Source organism: Gracilinanus agilis, chromosome 1, assembly GCF_016433145.1.
Source record: "Gracilinanus agilis isolate LMUSP501 chromosome 1, AgileGrace, whole genome shotgun sequence".
Lineage (NCBI taxonomy): Eukaryota > Metazoa > Chordata > Mammalia > Didelphimorphia > Didelphidae > Gracilinanus > Gracilinanus agilis.
The window spans coordinates 238,398,726-238,422,507 of NC_058130.1; the positions used below are offsets into that span (position 1 = coordinate 238,398,726).

Sequence of the window (23,782 nt, forward strand, 5' to 3'; positions counted from 1 at the left end):
TTAATGTATGAAAAATAAAAATTAAATAGCTATTTATTAATATCTTTTATTTTTATATCACATTTGTTTCTGAACAGATTTCTTACCCTTCTCTTGTAAAGTGCCTAGCACAGTACCTGTTGTATAATAGGCATGATATAAATGTTAGCTGTTATTTAACTATTATTATTGTAGTCATGTACATTCCCAGGTAATGAACAGAGAATATTCTATCTATATAGAAAATAGGTAGTTAGCTAGTTTCAAGCGCTATTATTAGGAATTATAGAAAACTATGAATCTTGCTTATCGCAAGCATGTATGTCAAGTGAAACTTTGCATTGATATACAAAGTATACTGGGCTTCTTTTTCCAATGATGAAAACCATTTTCTAACAGTGTAAAGCAAGAGCTATTTGAGTGTATAATGTTGGCCAGTCTCCCTAATGGAGGACAAGGCCACAAAAGAACTAGAAAAATGTCTTTTTACTGTCCAGTTTAATAGGGAGAATGAAGCTTTTTAAAAAACTATAAGGAGTGCTTCAACCAGGAAATGACAAACAAAAAAATTAACGTTACACAAATGCATCAAGCAGAAGCTATTCATAGAATAAACTAGGGACCTTAACACAGTTCAGCTTTGAAAATATGACTGAGATTTGGTAGGATGAGACTTGTGATTAGAACCTATCACTGGAATGAAATATCTTACTCAACAGATTGAAGGAATGGTGGACTAGGGTTGTTTGTTTTTTTTTTATTAAAGTGAGGAAATTTTATGTAAGAAACCATTGAGGGACAAAGAATGTGAGAGTGCCAAATCCACACCTTAGATTTTGAAAGATTCTGATTACATCCCAGATTTTGAAAGAGTACATTCAAAGAGGTCATAGAATGTATAGATAAAATTCCATGTCACAAAACACTTCTGAGGAAGTTGGTTCAAAAGGAATAGAATTTCTCAAGAATAACATTATGAGGGCACAAAAAGAAATGATTCAGAAGAGAAAGCGGAAAGCTATCTAAAGGGATTGCTAACCACGTTATAACAGAGAGATAATTAACTGATATGCAAATGAGAGATATATTTTTGAACATGGACCATATAAGGAATTTGGTTTTTTTGACCAGGCATATTTGTATGAGAGTTTTGTCTTTTTTTGTGTGTGTAGAGATGGAGAGAAAAATAAATGCTTGATAACTGAAAAAGTATATTAAAAATAATTGAAAGTCTCAAAGTGGAATAGGCTAATGCTGAAAGTATTAGAAAGTTCAGTAGAGGTCTTTGGGTCAAATCTGGAAGACATTTGTCAAGAATAGGGTAGAAGGGAGTCTGGTTTAGGTATCTGATTGTACTAAATGACCTCTGAGTTCTGGGCCTCAGTTTCCTCATCCTTTCAATAACAACAATTAATCTTAAGAACCTTCTACAGTACTTTTGAGTTTACAAAATCTGTTATTTACAGCAATTCTATGTAGTAGACAGTACAAGCATTATTTTATGGCTGAGGAAGGGAAGATTAAAAGGCCTGAAGCGAATTATGGCAATATGAGTAGTAATTGATAGGGCTTATATTTGACCCAAGATCCCTGAATTCAAGCCTATACTCTTGATAATTTTGCTAAAACTTGTCATTCTAATATTCTAAGGTTTTACTATTTTTTCCATTGACTTAGTATATGGAAGGATACAACATTCCTGTTTTGTATAAAGAAATCTTTGAGATATTATCTTTCTAAAGAAAATTGTTTGGAATTATACTGGAAAAGTCCTCACTATAGAGTGTGGCACAATAGAAATAGTACTGGATTTGGAGTTAACTTGGGTTTGAAACCCAGTTCTTCCATTTGCTAGCTGTTTGGCTTTGAGAAAATCATCTGACCGCTATGATGTTTAGTTTCCTTATATGTAAAATAAGGGAGTTGGACTGGAAGTTCTCTAAGACCTCTTCTGGCTCTAAACATAATCCTATGATTCTAACAATACCCCTGATTTGTTTATACTCCAAGGCTCTCAAAGAAGAGGCAGAAGTTCCATATATAAAAATATTCATAGTTGTACGTTTTGTGTGACAAAGAACTAGAAAAAAAGCAGGTATACATCAGTGGGGGGAAGTCTAAACAAATTGTAGCATTTGACCATAATAGATCATTATTGCGACATAAGACATAATCAAATATGAATTCAGGGAAACCTGGGGGGCAGAAATGTGGACCAAAGTCAAGCAAAATAAACAGAATCAAAAGAATGACTTATACAATAACCACAACAAAGCAAAGGAAAAACACCATTTTGAACAACTTCAGAATTGTGATTGACATAGTGTCCATTTTAATGTCAGAAAACTGTAGTGAACCCTGCCTCTGTTGGCAAGGTGATGGTAGGTTTTGTGTGCAGCACAGAATAAAGTATAATTGTCAAACATTGTGAATGTCTTACTTTGTTTTGCTAAATTCTATTTCTTTGTTACAAAAGAGGATTCCATAGATGAGGTCTAGGGACAGTCATTGGCTAATTAAAACAGAATATTTCAATTTTTAAAAAATGACACAATGTTGTTAAAAAGCATCCATAAAACACTTTGAAATATATATATATGCATATATATATATATATATATAAAGAGAAAGAGAGAGAGAGAGAGAGAGAGAGAGAGAGAGAGAGAGAAGGCTTACTCACACATCACTGTTTGTTGTATACACACTATAATTTAGTGATTCAATTGCCATCCAACGCACTGGGAGCCTGCCCTAAAGAAAACAATAAAGTAGCATTACTTGCTTTGGAAATATGGAAACTTCTCAGTGAAAAAATATTCTCTTTCTTCACTTTGCCTGAATTTGTGGCTCATTAACATGTCCATAGGAAAACATTTGGCTTTCTGCTTTGGCAAGGTAGAAATAACTCAACCAAATAAATACATGTATACATATATGAGGGCATGTCCAGTCTCAGACACTAGCTGTATGATCCTGGACAAACCATGTTTGCCTCAGTTTCCTCATCAGTAAATTGAGCTGGAGAAGGAAATGGCAAACCACTCCAGTGTCTTGGCCAAGAAAATCCCAAATGGAGTCTTGAAGAGTCAGACACAACTGGAAAACAACTGAACCACAACAAACTACTAGAGGAAGTAAGTAAGGGATAGAGTAAATTTCATGGATTAGCTTTAAGAGGAAAAGAGGAGAATTTGGATACAAGCCCTGGAAGAGGATTCTGACAAGGAGAAAAGGACTGTGGGAATTTTTACTGGCATTAATAGTCATTCTCTGACTCCTGTTTCCACTGAGCTGAAAGGAAATTTTGCTCTGGCAATTTTCCCTTTGTAGTCCTAATCTTGTGGAGAGATTTAGTGATTTGCCTTGGAGTGGACTGCTTTTTCCCTGAGGTACAGAGACCATCTGCCTGTGATCCATCTGCCAGAAATCCAACTGGCTAAGGTAATCCCAAGGGTTTGTCAACTGGGACTTTGGGTTATCTAGTGAAGTCAACCCTATGCTTTAGGTAAGGGCTCAAATACACCTGTGAGTCCTTCCTTCCTCTTTGTCCCTTTGCTAATCAATATTAATTAATTTAGTTTATAGTCAGATAGCTTTTGGGATCTTAGGTAAGAGCAGGGAGATACAGGAAGGGCTTGAGAAGATCAGAAGAGCAAACCCCATGTGAGGGAGCATAGATTAGAGGGAAGAGATATAGCTGAATAGATTTAGGACTGTATCACTTCCCTACCCTTAATAAACTTGGTTTTAATCATTTCCAGGGTTGTGCTTTACTGGCCCAGGGGAGGTTTCTAGGTGGGTTTTTATCATCTCTCATCCATCTAGGAAGGATTCTTATTTCACAACATCTATCCATGCATATACACATACACAGAAGAGAGGTGTGGTGGATAGTCAGCTTGCAACTGGGAAGACCTAGACTCAAGTACTGTTCATGACACATATTAGACCTATGAGCAAGTCACTTATCCTTTCAGTGTTGTAGGTAACTCACTGAGATGTTAAGTTGCAGAGAAGGTGACAATTTATATAGACCGAGAGTTTTCTCATCCAGGAGTTAGTTACCAATAAAATGACAATCTAGTCCCTTTTCCATCCCTACACACAGACCACCCTGCCATAGATACATAGACACATATCCTGAGACCACACACCATTTTTTATGTGTATGTCTTAGCTCATATTGTGTCTACACAAACTAACTTTGGGATGAGAAAATTCTTGCCATGTATGTAAATTGTCGATTTCTTTGCAACTTAATATTTTAGTCAGTTTATTCACAATACTGAAAGGATAAAAGACTTGCCCATAGGTCCAATATGTGTTACAGGCAGTACTTTAAATCTGATTTAGATAATCCTTTTATCCAATCATGAAAGTCTCAGCCTCCTTGCCTATAAAATGAGCATGCTGATACCTACTTCAGTGAATTGTGAGAATAAAATAAGATAATTTCTCTAAAGCTAAATGAGAGCTATTTTGATGAAAAGTTCACTCAGTTGCAAAATAAAGGTGAGGATGATGAATATTTTCCCAGGATTATAGACTTAAGGCTAGAGTTCCCTAATTTTTCCATTTCCCTAATAACATGTTGAATAATCCAAGGCCCAAGAGGTAGTAAATGACTTGCCCAAAGTCACACAGGTAGTAAGTGATAGATCCAGGATGTGAACCGAGGTCCTTGCTTACAAATAGAATACTCAGTTTTGTGAAACTTCTATTATTGTTAAGCTTTCCTGTCATAGAGAAATTGCTAACACGATTGCTTCTAAATTCTACTTCCTTTAATTTTTAACTATGAAAAAGATAAAAACATTTTCTGAGAATTCTAGGCTCTGTACCTACAAATGTGAACTTGGTGTAAACCTCGGGCCTTTGTCTATTAATCAAGTTAATTCAATTCCATTTAAAATTCATCGAGCATTAATTAATTGCCTGGCGTGTACCTGGCACCATCTAGAGCAATATGAATTAAAAGAAAAAAATGAAAGTCTCCACTTTCAAGGATTTTTCAGTCTGCCAGACGTTATTTGGCATTGATAGCAATTTCCAAATGTTCTTAATGTCATGAAGAGTAGCAGACTACAATTTATTTGAATGGATATTTGCTGGGTTAAGGTAATATCTACTGAGGAATTCACCCAAGTACCATAATCAACATAAACAAACAAATAAACAAATTGTGAAAAATTTCTTGTGGGTAAGTGTCCCTTTGGGGAAAAGGTCTCCGTAAACAATATGGATTCTTACCACTGTCTTTTTGACGTATACTTCTTGACCTCTGGACAATCCGAAATCTGCTATTTTGGCAATGTAGTTTTCTCCAACCAAAATATTTCTGGCAGCCAAGTCTCTGTGGATAAACTAGATTAAAAAATATATAAATTGAGACATTTTCATTTGGATTCCAATTGTGTTGGGCTCATTTTAATAATCCAAGGGTCTTGGAGGCTGGGGTCCGAGCAAGATTTGTAAGGTTGTGGAAGAACACAGAGAAATAAAATTCAATGGACTAGATCCTGCTGGACCTCTGTGTCTTGGATGAAATCACTTTAAGAAGGTTATAAAATAATTTGTGGGGCATCATGGTAATTAAGCAATCAATATTAAGTGTTTACTATATGCAGGCACAGTGCTAGGTGATAGGAATACAAATACAAAAAAAATGAAGTAATCCCTACTCACTTGAAGCTTGCATTTTAATGGGGATGGAAAAGACAGTTAAGTACGGGTAAAACAATATGTAACACAAATAAAAAATAAAATGAGACACACATATGTGTATATGAGACAGCTAGATAGTACAGTAGATAAAGAGCTAAGCTGGAGTTGGAAAGACCTAATTTCAAATCTAGCTTAAGAAACTTACCAGTTATATGACCCTGGGCAAGTCACTTAACCTCTGTTTGCCTCAGTTTCCTCATTTGAAAAATAGGAGTAAGTATAGCAACTACCTCCCAGGGGTATTGTGAGGATCAAATAAGGTAATATTTGTAAAGTACTTTGCAAACTCTAAACCCCTATATAAACATATATATAAACATATATATATATATATGTTCAACATGAATATATATTCTTTCCCTTCTACAGTTTTCTCTCTCAATGGGGATGGAGAGAGACAGAGACAGAGAAACAGAGACAGAGAGGAGAAAGAGAGGAGAGGAAAGGAGAGGAGAGGTGAGGAGAGGAGAGGAGAGAGAGAGAATGCTGTTATGAGAAGGGAATGAATAACATGGAATTCATTAAGTAAATGGATAGAGGACTGACTGACCTTACAGTCAAAAAGACCTTCCTTTTAATGCCTGAGTAAATCATTTAAGTTTTTGCAGCCCAGCAACTTTCTAAGATTATGAATTACAGTTGAGTTACAACCTGAATTCATGGAAGCAATTTCTTCAACAAGAGTTCCCTATACCAATGCAACTGTAAGTTGAGATTGGGGAAAAAATTGAATCATTAGGGTTCAACTTAGCAACTTACCTTTGTAGGGCATGATTTGGAACCTAGATGCCCTAGAAGAATTAATATCTTGACCCAAATACTCCAGAAAATAAGCCTTCAAATGAAATTTACTGAACACAGCATATGCAGCCAAAAACAACAAAAAGAACAAAAACAGAAGATAAACAACAAATGATCCCACCGTGTGTATATAGCTTGAAAGACACACACATATACTAGCAAAGAGAATTGAGGTCTGGAAGGGGAAATTGAGGGAGTCAATGAAAGAAGAAAGGTTAGTCCCAAAACAATTCTCTTTTTTAAAAATCTAAATTCTGAGCTAGGTGAAAAATTCTCAGTTAAAGAAGACTTATGGGACTCAAAGTAATCAAGGCAAACCTGCTTTTGGCTCAAGTAGTCCATGCCCCTGGCCACATCTGCGGCAAAGTGTAGCAGCTGTTGGGAGGACAATGTAGAAGCTGTGCTGTTGGCAATGGCAAACGCTGGGTCTGTCTCCAGCACTCTACTCTTCCGTAGGAAATCGAGCAAGTTTCCATGAGGAGCATACTCAATAGCCAGGTACAAATACCCTAGGGGGAAAACAAGATGGCAGCACCATTCCATCAGCTCTAAAACAGCCAGATATTGATTCTAAAATATGAGATGTCTTGTGTTTCCCATGCACTGCCCTGTCCATTAGGAGCTTAAGTCCTTCCTTAATCTAACAATTTTGGTAACTGTAGGGATAACTACAAAATAGAAGAAGTCAAGCTTCCATTCCATATTTATCATATATGGACCTAGAAATACAATGGAAAGAGCTCTGGCTTTATAGTCAGAGGACCTTGAGGACCTTGTCAAATCCTACCACTGATACTTAATACTAATGTGACTTTGAGCAAGTCAATTAAGCTGTCTGGGCCTCAAGTTTCCTCATCTATAAAAATGGGGAGGTTGATGGCTTTTGAAGTCTCATCCATGTCTAGATATCTAATCCTATGTAACTATGACTTCTGTTGTGTGTGTGTAGGAAGAATAACAATATTCACTCTCCTCAAAAGAAAACTGTTTTTAATTTCAACAAAATATTTGGTTTTCATTTTTTCAAGGTTTCATTGGGCCATTAATATAGATCTGGTGGGACCTCAAAGGCCATCAAGTACAACCTCCCTGTTTTATAGATGAGGAAATTTAGGCCTGAGCAGATGAAATTGCTTAGTTACAAAAGAAAAGATGGAACAAAGGAGAACATTATCTGAAATATTTTTATTCTCTCAGAAATAGTGAAATGGAATTATAATTCCTCTTTGTGTGGGCCCCACACCCACACAAAGCTTAACTTGAATGAATTGGGATTCAGGTGTATCTATGTGTTAAATAAAGACAAACAGCCACAGCTGGATGTGGTTCTTCCTCTGGTAGAGGTGGTAAAGAAGAAAAAGCATTTGAAGAGAAAAGAGGATTTCTGCTTTTGAAAACTTTGGACAATTTGGTCACTAGAAGGTATAATACATTTCAGTAATCCATAATTTTCCCTAAGAAACTAGAAAGCTTGTTGCAATGAAGTTAGATGGGAGCCACAGTTCGTCAAAAAAGTGAAATCCATATATTTTGTTGAAATTAATGTTTTCTTTTCTCAGCACAATAGAAAGCAATTTGTCTTCCCTATCACACTGAATTTCAGACCATATAAAAAGTGACAAAGAGTTGAATAGATTTTGCCTGTTTTTGTTATATCAAAGGATATATCACAATTTTAAAAAGTTTTAAGCAAAGTTTAAATTTCAAAGAATAACAATTTTTTTGTTTTTGTTTTTGTTTTAGTTTTATAAACCCTTACCTTCTGTCTTAGAGTCAATACTGTGAATTGACTCCAAGGCAGAAAAGTGGTAAGGGCTAGGCAATGAGGATTAAATGACTTGCTCAGCGTCACACAACTGGGAAGTGTCTGAGGTATTATGGGGAAAACCAGGGGAGTTAACTTAAATATTATTTGTGGGTTCAGTGGGTTGGATAGGAGACAGGAAGGGACAACGGGTAAGACTTTACAAGCCAGGGAACCAGGTTTAACTATAAGGGAAATGACCATTGACAGAAATGGCAGTTAAGCCTGACTAACTGTCACTCTGCCCCACCCAGCCTGGAATAACTTCAGAGTATCATATACATACAATGAGGACTTTAAAGTACTAGAAAAACACACAGGGAAACAGTTTAATTATAATATGAGGGGAAAGGAAAAGGGGTTAGGTGAATTTATGACTAACTACCCAGGACTGAAGTCAAAAGGGGTAAGATCCTTAGTCAACCAGGCTTCTGCCAGGTTCTGACAGCGTGGCTAAGGACCTGAGGGAGAGGGCTTGAATTTGGGGTCTCACAACTGTTCCAGAGATGTCTTCAGGATACCATAAACCAACTCCTCCACAGCCGATGATCCAAAGTAACCAGGTAGGGAGAGATGTCTGCAAACTGTCCACCAGATCACAGGCCACTTCCCTACTCAGAGTTGACTTGGAGGATTGATGTCTTCTGCCTTTTCAACCTTCACTACTCTCCAAGATCCCAGGTCAAAAAGGGACTGCAGATTGCACTTCTGCTCTGAACCCCTCACAGCTCAGCAGTCTGTCTGTTGCTCAGCACTCTCCTCCCTACCCCCCTGCATTCTATTCAGAATGTTCATGACTTCCAGCAAAGGCTTTCCCTAATATGCTTACACAAATCTGCTTCTAAACTTTTATAGCCTATACCTATTACAGAGGTCAGATTTGAACCTAGGACCTCCCATCTCTAGACCTGGCTCTCAATCCACTGAGCTACCCAGCTGCCCAAAGAATAACAATTTTAAGTGCTAGTTATAATTAAAATATCTTTGAATTAAGTTTTGCTTTCAGTAAAAGAAATTATGTACATAAATAATGGAAGGAATATATTTTCTCATTTCTAGCTTCCTTTTCCTCTCCTCCCACCTATTTTAAACTAAAATGAAATAAATGTTGACATGTTGACAGGTCGAATTTAAAGCACTTATAGACTAGCCTTTATTGTCCTTTGATTAATTGCTGTGGCATTTAGATGGCCTAGAACTATACCATTGTTTCTGAGAATCACCTCCCATTTTTTTTCTTCTTTTCTCTTCTTTTTTTTTCCTTTTCTAAGATAAATGTCTCTCTCATTTAACTTGAGGGATGTTGTTTGGTTTTGCCATTGGCTCAGAGAGTGATTTATTTTTTTTTAGGTGTTTCAGATACAAGTATTTTTAGTTTAATAAATTGAGGAAAAGGAAGAAGTCCTGACTTCCGTTGTTGGTGTTTATGTTCCAGTGTCCAATAAAATGTTGCCAAGTTTGTAAGTAATTGCTAGATGAGCAAAATTTTCCATTCAAAATGTAGTTCTTGACAAATATTAATGTGAAGTTGAACCCATAGAAGATTCTTATCACCTACTCATACCCAAGCTCATTGAGTGAAATTTTTCTCATGATACTTCACATAGGAGGGGCACAATAAATATTTGTTGAATAACATCATTAGACTAAATTGAGAGACCTGAATTATAGCACCAACTTTGTCACTAAGTGACCGTATGACTGCAGGCATATTGCTGGACCTTTTGGTGCTCATCTGCAAAAACACAGAATTAGACTAGATTTCTAAAGTCGCTTTCAGCTCTAAAATTTAGTGATTCTGGTATTATCATTTAAATGAATGTTAAGGGTTATTTTACATAATATTTTTAGGACAAGTGAAATAATGTATCAGAAAATACTCTGCAAAGGATGAGAATTGTAATGATTTATTATCATTTGTTTTTATTGGACATAAAATTCTCAGAAAATTCAGATGACCTAAAGAGCAAAGAAAAAATGTGTAGTAGTTCAAGAAAGCTGATATCAATCAATTAGTTAACAAGCAAAATTATTAAGCACCTACTACTATGTACCAGGCACTTAGCCAAGTTCTGGGGAGATAAAGATAGAATACAAGTCTCTACCCTCAAGGACCTTATGTTGTATTGGGAGAAACAACATGTACACATGTAAATTTAAAAAATGTGCACAAAGAAAATACAAGATATTTTGGGTCCTAGCAAGTGGGTGGATGAATGGGGAATCTTGAAAAACCTCACATGGAAGGTAGCACTGAACTCCAAAAGATGCTAGAGATTCAAAAAAGGTTGTGCAGTCCAAGCACAGGGTCAATCTCTGCAAAGGCATGAAGATAGGAAATGGAATGCCTTTGATTGCATTATAGAGCATGTGAAGCTATTATCAGTGATGACTTGCATTTGGATAGCCCAAAAGACATCATCAGAGACATGCATGACTAGAAAATGAGTCAGTGTGAGGGAGAACAGATGGATAGTCTAGTACTACACCAGAACCAAAGAAATATTAATTTTCTCTGATTGCTGATTAGATCCTCTATAGATAATCTGTGGAAAGATGGACTAGAATGGCATTGTGAGAAGATATGGAAGGGGTTGCAATCTACACCAATGAACACACCCATGAAAACGTCCAGGTAAATATAAAAGTACATGTTAAAGTAGTAGTATTTTTGTGAATAATAACTATTAATAATTATAGTTAATAATTGGATGCCAGGAATACTTTCACATTGCCAGGATAGTTTAAATTGGGGAGAGAGGAGGAAGTTTCAGGAATGTCAGAAAGAAGAGATATAGTTATCTCTGATGGCAGTGGTTTTTTTAGAGGTAATGACAACTCAGAAATATTTTCTGTGAATGTCTGGAGTGGGCAGAGTTGGCAGTCAGTTCCCATAAGCAGCAGTGTCTGAAACAAAGTCAAATTGCTGGTATGCCAAGCTTACTTTTTAGTTATGCAGTATTACACTATGGGCAACAGTGGATAGAGTGCTAGACCTTGAGTCAGGAAGATTCACCTTCCTCAGTTCAAATTTGGCCTCAGACTGTGTGACCCTGGGCAAGTTAAATAATCCTGTTTACCTCAATTTCCTCATTTGTAAAATGAGATGGAAAAGGAAATAGCAAACACCACTCCAATAATATCTCTGCCAAGAAAACCCTAAATGGGGTCATAAAGAGAGTCAGACATAACTAAAAAAACAGCTGATCAATAATATTACATTATGCATCTGGGCAACTTAGGAGATATATCCTGGCATTAAGTATAAGTGATATTCTTACCTGTATTTTTATTAGTTATCATTTTTATCATTATTATTATTATTATTATCTTTCTAGATTCTAATTTGGATACATAAACTGGCAGTAAAAAGCATCCTACCCCGATGTTCACATGCTCCCAGTAGATTGATGATATTGGGATGGTGTCCAAGTTTACAAAGTACTTCCAGTTCCCCAGCAAAGTCTCTGTGGTCATCTTTGGAGGCATATTCTAGAAGGGAAAAAATATCATTGTTGAAATCTCTTTTTCAATTGCATCTTCTCAGAATCAACCCCTACCTAGGTTCCACTTGTCTTCAGGTTTTAGAGAATGGCTAAATCAATAGATTATCTTCAGGCTCTATATAATGCAAAATCTTAATAGGATCAAGTAGTTAAATTGGGTTTTGCCTCTCATTTTTCGATTCTTTAGTTTTGTAGTTAAATCCATTTATATAGGTAGGCAGGTGAACAAGTATTCTACTATGGAAAAGGAATGGAACAGATATGACAACTGGAATTCACAACTAATTCATGAATCAATTTTTTCCCCATAGTTTTGATTTTCTCTTTGTACCTCCCCCTAAACCTTCTATAGAAGATGCAAGGACTCTGGTAGAGCTGCTCCCTTCCCCTTCTCCACCCAGCTTGATGATATTTCCACATCCCTTGCCCCTCTATTGTCCTCTAAGAGATTACCTTAAACTAATGACATCACAAAATATCAAGAAACAAGCAAAATCAAAAGAATGGAAAAATAAAAGAAAATATGAAATATCTCATTAAAAAAACAACTGTCTTGGAAAAAAAGATCCAGGAGAGACAATTTAAGAATTATTGGAATACCTGAAAAGACATGACCCCCACCCCCAAAAAAGGCCTAGACATCATATTACAAGAAATTATCCAAGAAAACTACCCTGGTATTCATGAACAAGAGGATAAAATAGAGATTGAAAGAATCCACAGATCACCTCCTGCAACAAATCCCCAAATGACAATTCCCAGAAATGTTATAGCCAAGTTCAAGTTCAAATATCATGGAACCCCAGTCCAGATTACACAGGATCTGGCAGATTCCAACTTGAAGGACTGGAAAGCAATGATATCCTAGAAGGCAAGAGAAACCTACCTATCAAAACTAATTGTATTCTTTCAGGGGAAAATATGGTTATGTAATAAAGTAGAAGATTTCAAGACATTACTGAAGAAAAGACCAGTAGTAAACAGAAAAAATAATAGATTACCTTTCAATGGGAGGGAGCTACAGGTGCATGCTACATATAAGTCTTTATGGGCACATAGTTAATATAAAACAAAGCTATGGAGCTCTAGACTTAGATTAAGGAAGATTGGTGTTTGAATTCTTCCTCAGCTTAATTAGCTATGTGATCTCAGTCAAGTCTCCCTCTCTGAGTCTTATTTTTATTATCTATAAAATGGGGATAATAGCACCTACCTTATAGTACTGTTGTGAGAATGAGAATATAAATGTAAAGCACTTTGTAAACCTTTAGCTGCAATATAATGCTATTTATTATTGTTCATTTCAAGAGGAAGAAATGGATATTCTGGGGTGGGGACAATAAGAGCCTCCTGTAAGAGATGGCACATTGGTACTTTGAGGTTGTGGTGAGGAGGGAGTGCATTCCAGAAAACTGAAACCATCTGCACAAAAGTTCAGAGGGAGAGCTTAAATTGGAATGTATAGAGAGCAGCCAATAGACCGACACATTCCAGGGGTGTCATGGCTTTCATTTGAAATGAAATATTGCCCCTAGTTTGACACCACAGTTATTTCTAATACTTTGCCAATTTTTTTTACCTCCAAGATGGTTAGTACATGGACAACAATTTCAACAGGAAGCTGAATTTTTGACCTGTCCTGGTCAAAAGGAGGCTTGATATATTTGGCCCAGGACTGACCTTTCATTCTTTTAATGGCAGCATCCATCCGTAACCCATCCTTCTTGATACGAGCCTTAAGGACTTGGCCAAAGTTCCCTTCCCCAATCACATCTTGAAATTTGATGTCATTCCAATCAAGGACTGGATAGATCGTGGGGTCTGGGTTGTTCTTGGCTTTCCTGTTCAAGGCCAGAGTTCCTGAGTTGAATTGCACAGCTGGCTCTTCCCTCTAGGAAAAGGAAAAGAAATGACAAGTTGCATAATACCAAGGTACATGAGAACTTGATTTTTTTTCCTGGACAGAGAAGGAAGGTGGGAAGGCTAAACTGATAACTACAAGCCTTAATTCTGAAATATATCTCTTCTGTTTTAGAGTAAAATCCCCGTTAGAATATAAGACCATTATGCATTGGGTCTTGTATTTCATTTATGGATTTGAATTTCCATTACCTAACATAGCATCTAGTATCTAACATTTCCAATACCTGGCATGTAGTAGATTCTTAATAAATGCTTGTTGATTAATTGAAATCCAGTGTTTAAGTCTGATGTGATCATAGAAGTCCTATCCAAAGCCATCTTTACAATGACTAATCTTAGATTATGCCCTGCTTTGAGAGGTGTTTTGGTGATTATAGGTGTGTGTACATATATGTGGACAGATAAATCTCTTTATATATGCATATAAATGTTCTGTCTTATATTAGATTATAAGCTCCTTGATGACAGGAAGTGTCTTTTTTTTTCATATTCATATCTTCAGTGCTTAGCACAGTCCCTGGCACATTTTGTTGTTGTTCGGTCAATTCAGTTGTGTCCTGCTCTTTGGTAACTCTATCCATTTTCATTTGTTTGTATTTGGCAAAGATATTGGAATGGTTTGCCATTTCCTTCTCTGGCATCTGGCACATGGTAGGTACTTAATAGATGTTTTTCACTTATTGACTAGCTGAGTGACTGTAGACAAGTCAAATGCATGTGTGTGTGGGATGCAACACTGAGTGCTAAAGGTGCTAGAAAATTTAGTTAAGGCACTGTCCCTGCCCTCATGATCAGTTCATATGGAAGCAAGCACAGTGTTTAGGAAATCCAAGGTTCCCTTTCTTTATATACATGTTCTTTGCTTCCATGAAAAATTCAGCTGGGTTCCAAAAGGACATTCTGTATTCTGGGTACTTTTGCTGCTGCTATCTGTCTGTATTTTGGAAAAGCAGTTAGCATGTGGAACTGGGATACTGATTATTACTGGAAATAACTCGCATGTGATATGTACTCCCTTTCAGCTACTTGTGTGAATCCCAGAAGTGAAACATTCCTGCCTCAAGGAGAGCAAAGTCCCAGGGCCCTGAGAGTACTCAGTTTATTTCACAAGCCTGCTAGTTATCCCCTTTAGGGTGACCATTAGGCTGACTAAAGATAAACTATAGACCAAGTCAAACCACAGAGCAACCAATATTTTAGTAACCTTTCACAGGAAAAGGACTCTGTGTATATATGTGCATCTTGTTTTGGGCCACTCTTAAGATTCATTCTTCAAACTGTAAATTTAGAAAACTGATAAAAGAGGATATCTTTTTAATTTTGTAGAAGGGGAAGTCTCAAGCTTAAGAACATTTCAGGCTGCAATACAAAATTCCTGAGATGGGGACACTGATTTAACAAAGGATAATATTGTGGCCCATTGAAGATATGTAGGCCAAAGGAGCAGACAATGCTCATTGTGACTATGGATGTGAAGAATCCTTGAATGTGAGAGAAATTCCAATGACCTGAGAAAAAGGAAGGTCTGGAGAATTAGGGATCATGAAGTTGGAAAAGTATGTAAGCCACTCAGTATGTAATGAGCTGATCACTTCTTTGTCAAAAGATTTCTATTCTATCCGAAGGTTTATTTGGGGAAGGGTGGAGGACATAGCTCCAATTTCCATTCATAGTGGGAGCCAATGAGAAAATAAGACTTGCTTGAAACCTTCAGTGCTTCCTCACAATCTGGAGGATAAAATAAAAATTCTTTAAGTCCTCTGGCCCATTAGTTCCTTCATCTGCCTCTCATCAACCTTTCCCATATCCTTTCATACTTCTTATCTTTATGAGCTCTCTCCTAGACAGATCTGATAATTATCTATTTCCTGAAACAGAGTTTCTCTTATCTTGCCTCTGGATACACAATTCTGCCTTCTCTCCATCTCTCAAAATCCTTTTCTTCTTTCGAGGCTTAGCCCTGATGTCACATTCTCCATGAAACCTTCCCTAATTCCCCTACTTGTTAATATGTGATTCTTCCTTAATTTTCCATATTTCTTGGTTTCCCCAATAATGAGGAGAAGAAAAGAATGATTGCTAGCATTTATATAGAGATTTTAAAATTTCCAAGTACTTTACATGTATTATATCATTTGACCTTTGCAACCCTGGAAAATAGGCACTGAAAGCACCATGAGGGCAGATCCCATTTTATTTTTGCCTTGGAATCACCAAAGCTACTATACTATACTAATCACTATACTAACAGTGCTTACAACTACTTTTATAAATCCACTGATCCTTAAAAATACATATTTGTTGAATTAAATTGTTGGAAATTTATAGAGATCCAAACTTAGTGGAACATGTTTATAAAGAGAAAGGTACTTATATGTTCTAAGTATAGAATTAGACTTAAAATAGTTAATAACATAGTACCACATTTTGGAAGGCTTGGGCCATCCTTCGCTGGACATTTGCTCTCTTCAACTGCAACATAATCAGGAAGGCCAACAGCACAGTCAAACAGGTCATCCCTGCTGAACCAAGGATGGCAATGAGCAGCATCTTCTCCCCTCCAAAGTCTTTTGGTACTGTAGTTGGGGGGAAATGAAATAGAAATGGTTAGAGCCATAGCTAGAAATTCTTTCACTTGGAATGTGGGGTGCTCTGGAGCTTAGAGTGGCAGAGAGAATTATCAGGGTAGGCAGTGACACAGAAGACAGTCTCTAGGTGAGGATACCCCCAAGTGGTGACCATCCAATCTCATGTAGGTATATCAGGACAAGGAAAAGCCTGTCTCCCATAGTGGCCAATATGTACTCTCATAGGGGTTTAAGGTAGTGGACGTAGGCCCCCAAGATGATGGGACCTTAAGGGAAGGACAAGATTGCAGCATCATGCTATGCAGTATAGTGAAGACTTGTGGATGACTGAAGCAGAGGAGTGAGTAATCTCGAGACCATCCTGTGAAAGAAGATCTCTCCCTCACCTCCTGCTTCCCTTGGTTATTGGTGCCCTAGGCAAAAAGAATCAGTGGCCTCACCCTAATTATGGCTCTTGATGGATATTGGCTTAAGCTTTAATAAAGGTGGGAAGAGATTATTTACCCAATTTGTATGTCTCATTTACTTCTAGCTTGAGAATAGCCTTCAGGTTGCTCTAGAGAACCAGAGGGCCAGACTGATGACCAATGTTATACAGGGGTAGAAATAAGTATTGATGAGACCAGAAAATGTCACCCATTTTTTTCAAAGAATTGTTTCCAAACAAATGGATAAACTCTAATTTAACATAGGGATCAAAGAAATAAAAAAGGCAGCCTGAGAATCTCAGTGAAAAACAAACCTTTATTTTCCAGTGCCAAATATAATTCAGATGACCTATCAACTATAAAAGAAAAGAACCAGGGGAGGAGCTATATTCCAAATATTGAAACTAACTTGTTCAATGACTTAAGAAAAGTCCTTACTCTTTGTCAGCTTAGTTTCTTCAACATGTGGACTAAATAAATGACCATGGATTTAGAGCTGGCTGAGACTTCAGATGTTCACCCCCTTCATTTTATACATGAGGAAACTGGGTCTGAGAGAATTGAAGTACATCACTCCAGTGAATATAGTCCTATAAAATTTACAAATGAGTAAATTTTATAGCCCAGGATCATGCCAATATTAAGTATTAGGACCAGGATTTGAACCAAAGTCCACCAATTCCAAATCTATTATACCAGGTATCTTTGTTCTTTTCGGTTCTGAAACTCTATACTAATTATATTTAAATTTTTACAAAGAAACATGGTTGAAACAGAGGACTTTTTTTTAAACCCTTACCTTCCATCTTGGAATCAATACTGTGTATTGGCTCCAAGGCAGAAGAGTGGTAAGGGTAGGCAATGGGGGTCAAGTGACTTGCCCAGGGTCACACGGCTGGGAAGTGGCTGAGGTCAGGTTTGAACCCAGGACCTCCCATCTCTAGGCCTGGCTCTCAATCCACGGAGCTACACAGCTGCCCCCGAAACAGAGGACTTTTAAAATCTTAAAGCACCATAAAATGTGAGCAATTATTAAAACAGAGACTATTTTGTTCCACTTCTCAAGTGTCAGAGAGTCTCCAACACTACAAAAGGGATGTTGGCTCCAAAAAGACACTCTTCTGGGTTGGTTCTCAACAAGCTATGAAGGAGGCAGTTTGTCTTTCTCCCTCACATGTGCTCTATTGGAGACCTCTTGCCCACCCAGCTGCCTTTCATCCTTTCTTCTTCTCTGCCTTTCTCCCAAACTTGTGATGCCTGGTGACCTTACTCAGTTCAGATCAACAAAGGATTTTATAAAACAACTATTATAGGCAGAGCCCTGGGATCGCTGCTGTGAAGAATATAGAGAAGTATAAAGCAAAATCTCTGCCTAAATGATGCTGCTTAAGTATATAATTAAATAATCAATTGAATGGGATAGACTTTTGCTGGAGTTCAGAAGAGGGAGAGAACAACGTGGGCGAAGAAGGTCAGGAAAAGCTTTATGGAAAAAACTGAGACTTGGAGAATCAATTAAGTTTTGGATAGATGAAGAAGAGGAGAGAAAATTTCCCAACACAATGAGGATCAAAAACTCAGTGTTTGGATTAAGAATCACAATCACTCTAATGTACATAATGTTTTAAAATTTACAAAATTATTTCCTCACAAGGATCATCCGAGTAGGTAGGTACTGGAATTTTTATTTTGAAGGGAGTAGACAAGGGTGATCCAGACTTGTTATATTATTAATCTAGGAAACGCCCAATACCAATGTAGTTCTTCACCTACTCTGCCATTTATAGCCTCTTGGAATTTTGTGGCCCAGAGTCAACACAGCCTTTATGTGTCAGAGAAGGAAACTGAGCCTAAACCTTTCCAACTCCAGAAGTAGCTCTAAACACTTTGTTGCCTTTTAGTACAAGGATTACAATTACTTCTCAGACATATCCTCATATTCTTTTTAACTGTACTCATTTTACACTTCTTTGGCTTCTCTACTAGGACTGTAGTAAACTAATCATTGGGAAATCATGCAATCTCCCTCCCACAGACACCACATGATCCATTTGTTAGGCTAGCAATAACCTAGTAAATTGGGTCAGCAACCTCTTTTGATGGCCAAAGACCTTGAGTGAGGGCTGACAGGGTCTTTCATAACAATTATAAAGATGTTAGAGAAAAAAATTATTCATCTTGAAAAATCCAATTCACTTTGAAACTTACATCTCCACCATAAATTCCTCAAACTCCATTTAAGGAGGGGAGACAAAGAGAGACATTTCATTTTCCATCTGGCTGTATTCCTTTTGGACTTCTTGGATTTCTCTACTCCTTTGACTTTTCTGGCAACACTCATTTTAGATTAGACTTCTCTATCATGCTCTAGTACCTCTCTTCCTTCCCCCTTTCAAATTTCTTTTGTGTGGTATCTTCACCCATTAAATTGTAAGCTCTTGAAGGGCAGGGACTGGCTTTCTTTTGTGTATTTGTATGTTCAGAGCTTAGTATGGCACATGGTAGATACTTAATAAATATTTATTGGTTATCTGACCCTTGCCATTTGATTGAAGAGGGGTTAAGTGACTCACCCACATTCACACAGCTAATCAATATTCAAGGCAGGACTCAAAACTTAGACCAGTGGTTCCCAAAATTTTTGGCCTACCGCCCCCTTTCCAGAAAAAATATTACTTTGCCCCCTGGAAATTAATTTTTTTAAAATTTTAATAGCAATTAATAGGAAAGATAAATGCACCTATGGCCATCACCGCCTCACCTGGATCGCTGCAGCACCCACCAGAGGGCAGTGGGGCCCACTTTGGGAATCACTGACTTAGACTCTCCTGACTTCTAGTCCAGGAATCCTTCTACTACATTATGTTGTGGTTCTTAACAGTGGGAGGACTTGATTGCATAGAGTGAAGCCCTTAGATGATACACAATAAGCATGAAAGGAGGCTGAGGCCAGATTGTAGAGAGCTTTGAATATCAAGTTGGAAAGTACATTCTTTTTGCATATTGTACAAATAGTGGGAAATTATTTAAAGACTTTAAGGATGTCCATGGAAAAAGTTTTCCTTTAGGAACTGATAGTGCTGAGTTATTTGGACTACAGTTGGGAAAGAGGGCAAGTCAAGAAACTAGTCAGTAAGCTACTTCTGGACTTCAGACATGAACTGATGAGGGTCTGAACTGAAACTAGAAAGAAGTCATTCATTTGTGAGAGACTTCAAAGAAATAATCACTACTTCTTGATAATTAATTGACCACAGGAGATAAAGGTGAAGGATGAGTCAAAAAATAAGTATAAGATTTTGAGCCTTGGTAACTAGGAGAATGATTGTATCATTGATAGAAAAAAAGGAGAAAATTATGATTTTGTTTTTTAACGGACTGATGATTAGAAAATGTGCAAATAGAGTCATCCTATATACCACTGAAAGTGTGGGAATAGAGCTTGAGTAAAAGTAAGAAGCAGGGGGCAGCTGGGTAGCTCAGTGGATTGAGAGTCAGGCCTAGAGACGGGAGGTCCTAGGTTCAAATCCGGCCTCAGACACTTCCCAGCTGTGTGACCCTGGGCAAGTCACTTGACCCCCATTGCCCACCCTTACCACTCTTCCACCTATGAACCAATACACAGAAGTTAAGGGTTTAAAAAAAAGTAAGAAGCACTAGAGCCAAAAATATGGCAGCTTTCTCAGATAGAGAATACATGATCATAAAGACCAGAGTTCAAATTTTGCATCTAATAGTTGTTAGTTGTGACCATGGGCAAGCCACATAGCCTCTCAGCCTCAGTTTCCTCATCTGTAATATAAGAATGATAATACTGGTAGTCCCTATCCCACAGAGTCGTTGTAAGTTGCAAATGAGATAATGCATGTATAAGGTGCTTCATATCTATTTTAAGGAATTATAATTTCATTGTTATTGGATAGAATGTCAGACCTGGAGTCAGGAAGACTCATCTTCCTGAATTAAAGTTCTGGCCTCAGACACTTACTAGCTGAGTGATCCTGAGCAAGTCATGTTAAACCACTCCAGTATTTTTGCCAAGAAAACTCCAAATGTGGTCAAGAAGAGTCAGACATGACTGAAAAAATGACTAAACAACAACAAATGTTAAGTGCTTCACATCTTAAGGAATTATAATAAATTTTATTGATTTTATCATTAATAAAAAAATTCCATTTTATTCTCATAATAGCCCCGAGTGGTAAGGTGTTATTATCTCCACTTTGTAGATGAGATAACTGAGAAAGACAAAACTTAAATAATCTGCCCAGGGTCACACAGCAAGCAAGTGTCTGAGATAGCATTCGAACTAAGATCTTCTAGGCAATCTGGTCTAGTGCTCTATTCACTGTAACACCTAATTACTTCTTTTTTTGAATCCTTGCTTTCTGTTTTAGAATCAATAATGTGTTCTAGGCAATGGAAGTTGAGTGACTTTCCCAGAGTCATATAGCTAAGAAGTGTCTGAGACCACATTTGAACCCAAGACCTCCTATCTTTAAGGCCTGGCTCTCAATCCACTGAGCCTTCATCTAATTAATTCTAATGTGTGTAAGGGAGACTATTGAAGCTATGGAAATGGAGAGATTCTGCAAGTGAAATTTGTAGAGAAAAAGCTGAGGGAACAGCTTAGCAGTCAAGAAGAAGGAAAGCAAACAGGAGATGGAGAAATATTGGTTGGATTAGAAATAGAAGAATGCTTAGAGAAATCTAAGCAAAGAATATTGGGTTAAAACGCTTAGTTACATTCAATCTTATTAGTGATCAAGCTCTTTAGATTCTCCTTTTGGCAAATAACAGAATCCTGATTGTAGTGAGCACCAGAAACACTTCAGGGACTCTTCAGTAAGACCTAGAACTACTCAGAAAAGAAAAACCTAGAAATCCACAAAAGAAAAAGCAAGTGGATAATCATACTAATAATAAAAACTAACATTGATGTTGTAGTTACCACATGCCAGGAGTTGTGCTAAGTGCTTTACAATGATTATCTCCTTTGATCTTCATAATAACCCTGGGAGATAGTACTATTATTATCTCCATTTTACAGATGAGTAAATTGTGGCAGATAGAGGATAAGTGACTTGCCCACAATAAGAGAGCAGATTTGACTTTCTACATGGAACAAAATAAAAAATCTTTTTTCCCTTTACTATTTGGTTACAATTTTAATTCCCTCCTTTCCTCTTTCTAACTACTTTAAAGAGAAAGTAATCTGAGTAAAGTAATTTGCACGTTTGGGAAAATTATTTAAACATTTTAATATATTAGTCTTCTCAGGTATTTTTTGAATTTGAAATGGAATAAAATTTGAATTTTAAGAGGGTGCCTATAGTTGTTAATGTCTTAAACCAAATGAATCTCTAATGGTAAAATATCAAGCTGGTAAGCAATTGCCAAAGAAGATTTTTTTAGGTCCTAGGTCTTCTTGTCATCTTTTAAATGATACTATTAGCAACTAATCTATTTCACCAACCTGTAAGTTTTTGGAGAGTTATAAGTTCATGAGAAGGTTGGGAATTGCTTGATCCCATGTTGTTCTCTGCAAATATGTCAACCCAGTAAGCTGTTTGGGGTTCCAGGCCCTTGATATGATATTGTGTGATGGTAGCATTCTTTATCTTCACTTCAATATGGTTTTCTTCAGCCTTTCCTTGAATCTTGTAACGGATTATGATGGAAGAAATAGAATGACCATCCAATATTGACCAAGAGATGATGGCAGAGGTGTCAGTAATGTTGGAAATCTTGATACCATCAGGCTGAGGAGGAAGTTCTGTTAGGAAATAAAAAGCCCTGTCATTAATAATCCCTAATGATTTAACAAGGCAAGATTACATTCACTCATCAAACCAAAGTATTAGAAAATAATTTATTCCCTCCAAAATCTTTATCAAGGACTTACTGTGTGCTAGATGAATAAAACACAAGACTCATCCCCAAGGACTTTAAAAGATACTCAGGGAGATGATATGTACTCAAGTACCATAATACCAGGGAATGTTTTGAGTATTATAAATCAGACTTGCAGGGTGTGCTGGAGTCAGAACAAACTGACTTAGAATCAATTATTAAATTTTCATATGAGTTTTTATATTTCAAAAACTGGCGAATGCTATGAATCAGAGCTGGATTTATCATTTTATTGATTGTCTAAACCGATGGAAGTGATGGAGAAAATATTAATAATGCATATTAAATTTTAAAGTATGCTGTACATTTTCCCTGTCCTAGAAAGCTGGTTGTTAAACATTTACTTAGATATAACTGAGATATGAACAAAATCTCATAGAATTTCAGAGGATCACTTCTTAAAGTTGGAGATCAGAGAAAGCTTCACTGGAGGAATTAGAATATTAGTTGGGTCTTGAAGAACAAGTAGGATTTCAGAAAGAGATGCTGAGACAGGGATGGAAGAGTACAAATAGATAGTGTGATGGGAAAACTTAAAGAACATATTTGGATAAGACTATAGAATCCATATATATAAGGGAATAGAAGGAGATGAAGAAAGGACTCTAGAGAACAGACTCTTTGGATTTTCAGTGTTTTAAAAAAAATTTTTTGTGATGAATACTACCTCAAACCCTTTTTAGAAGGAACCAAGATACAAATTATAGGTACATCAAAATATTTATAAATCAAAGTTAAAATTTGGGGGTGGTGGTGAAAGAAAGATAATGAGGTCAGTTTTTAATATATTGAGTTTCAATTGACAGCAAAATAATGTTAGCATCAATGGAATCATAGATCAAAGCCAGAAGGCTTCATAGAAATTATTTTATCCAAGGGTCAGAAAACTATGAACCAAGCATCCAGATCTGGCTCACTGCCTGTTTTTGTATGATTTGGAGCTTAAAATGTTTTGTTTTATAACTGGCCATACAAAAAAAAATAGTGGCCTAGAAGTCATAGTCTTTCAACCCTTGACCTACTCCAGTTCCCTTATTCCCTGAATTAAGAAATGCAGGCTCCAGAAAATTTAAGTGGCCTGCCTGAGGCCACATAAATATAAATGTAACAAAGTCA

The 23,782-nt window shown here is 36.9% G+C and overlaps 1 protein-coding gene across 1 annotated transcript in view; it reads right to left on the minus strand.

Moving 5' to 3' along the window:
- TEK (TEK receptor tyrosine kinase) overlaps positions 1-23,782 on the minus strand; it is a 118,819-nt gene that overhangs the window by 8,587 nt on the left and 86,450 nt on the right. The window contains exons 13-19 of the mRNA XM_044660604.1: positions 22,230-22,529; positions 16,162-16,313; positions 13,495-13,705; positions 11,690-11,800; positions 6,823-7,013; positions 5,230-5,343; positions 2,660-2,730 (exon numbers count right to left, since the gene is read on the minus strand). Of these exons, the coding sequence (XP_044516539.1) occupies positions 2,660-2,730; positions 5,230-5,343; positions 6,823-7,013; positions 11,690-11,800; positions 13,495-13,705; positions 16,162-16,313; positions 22,230-22,529 (1,150 nt within the window). The remainder of the gene's footprint in view (positions 1-2,659; positions 2,731-5,229; positions 5,344-6,822; positions 7,014-11,689; positions 11,801-13,494; positions 13,706-16,161; positions 16,314-22,229; positions 22,530-23,782) is intronic.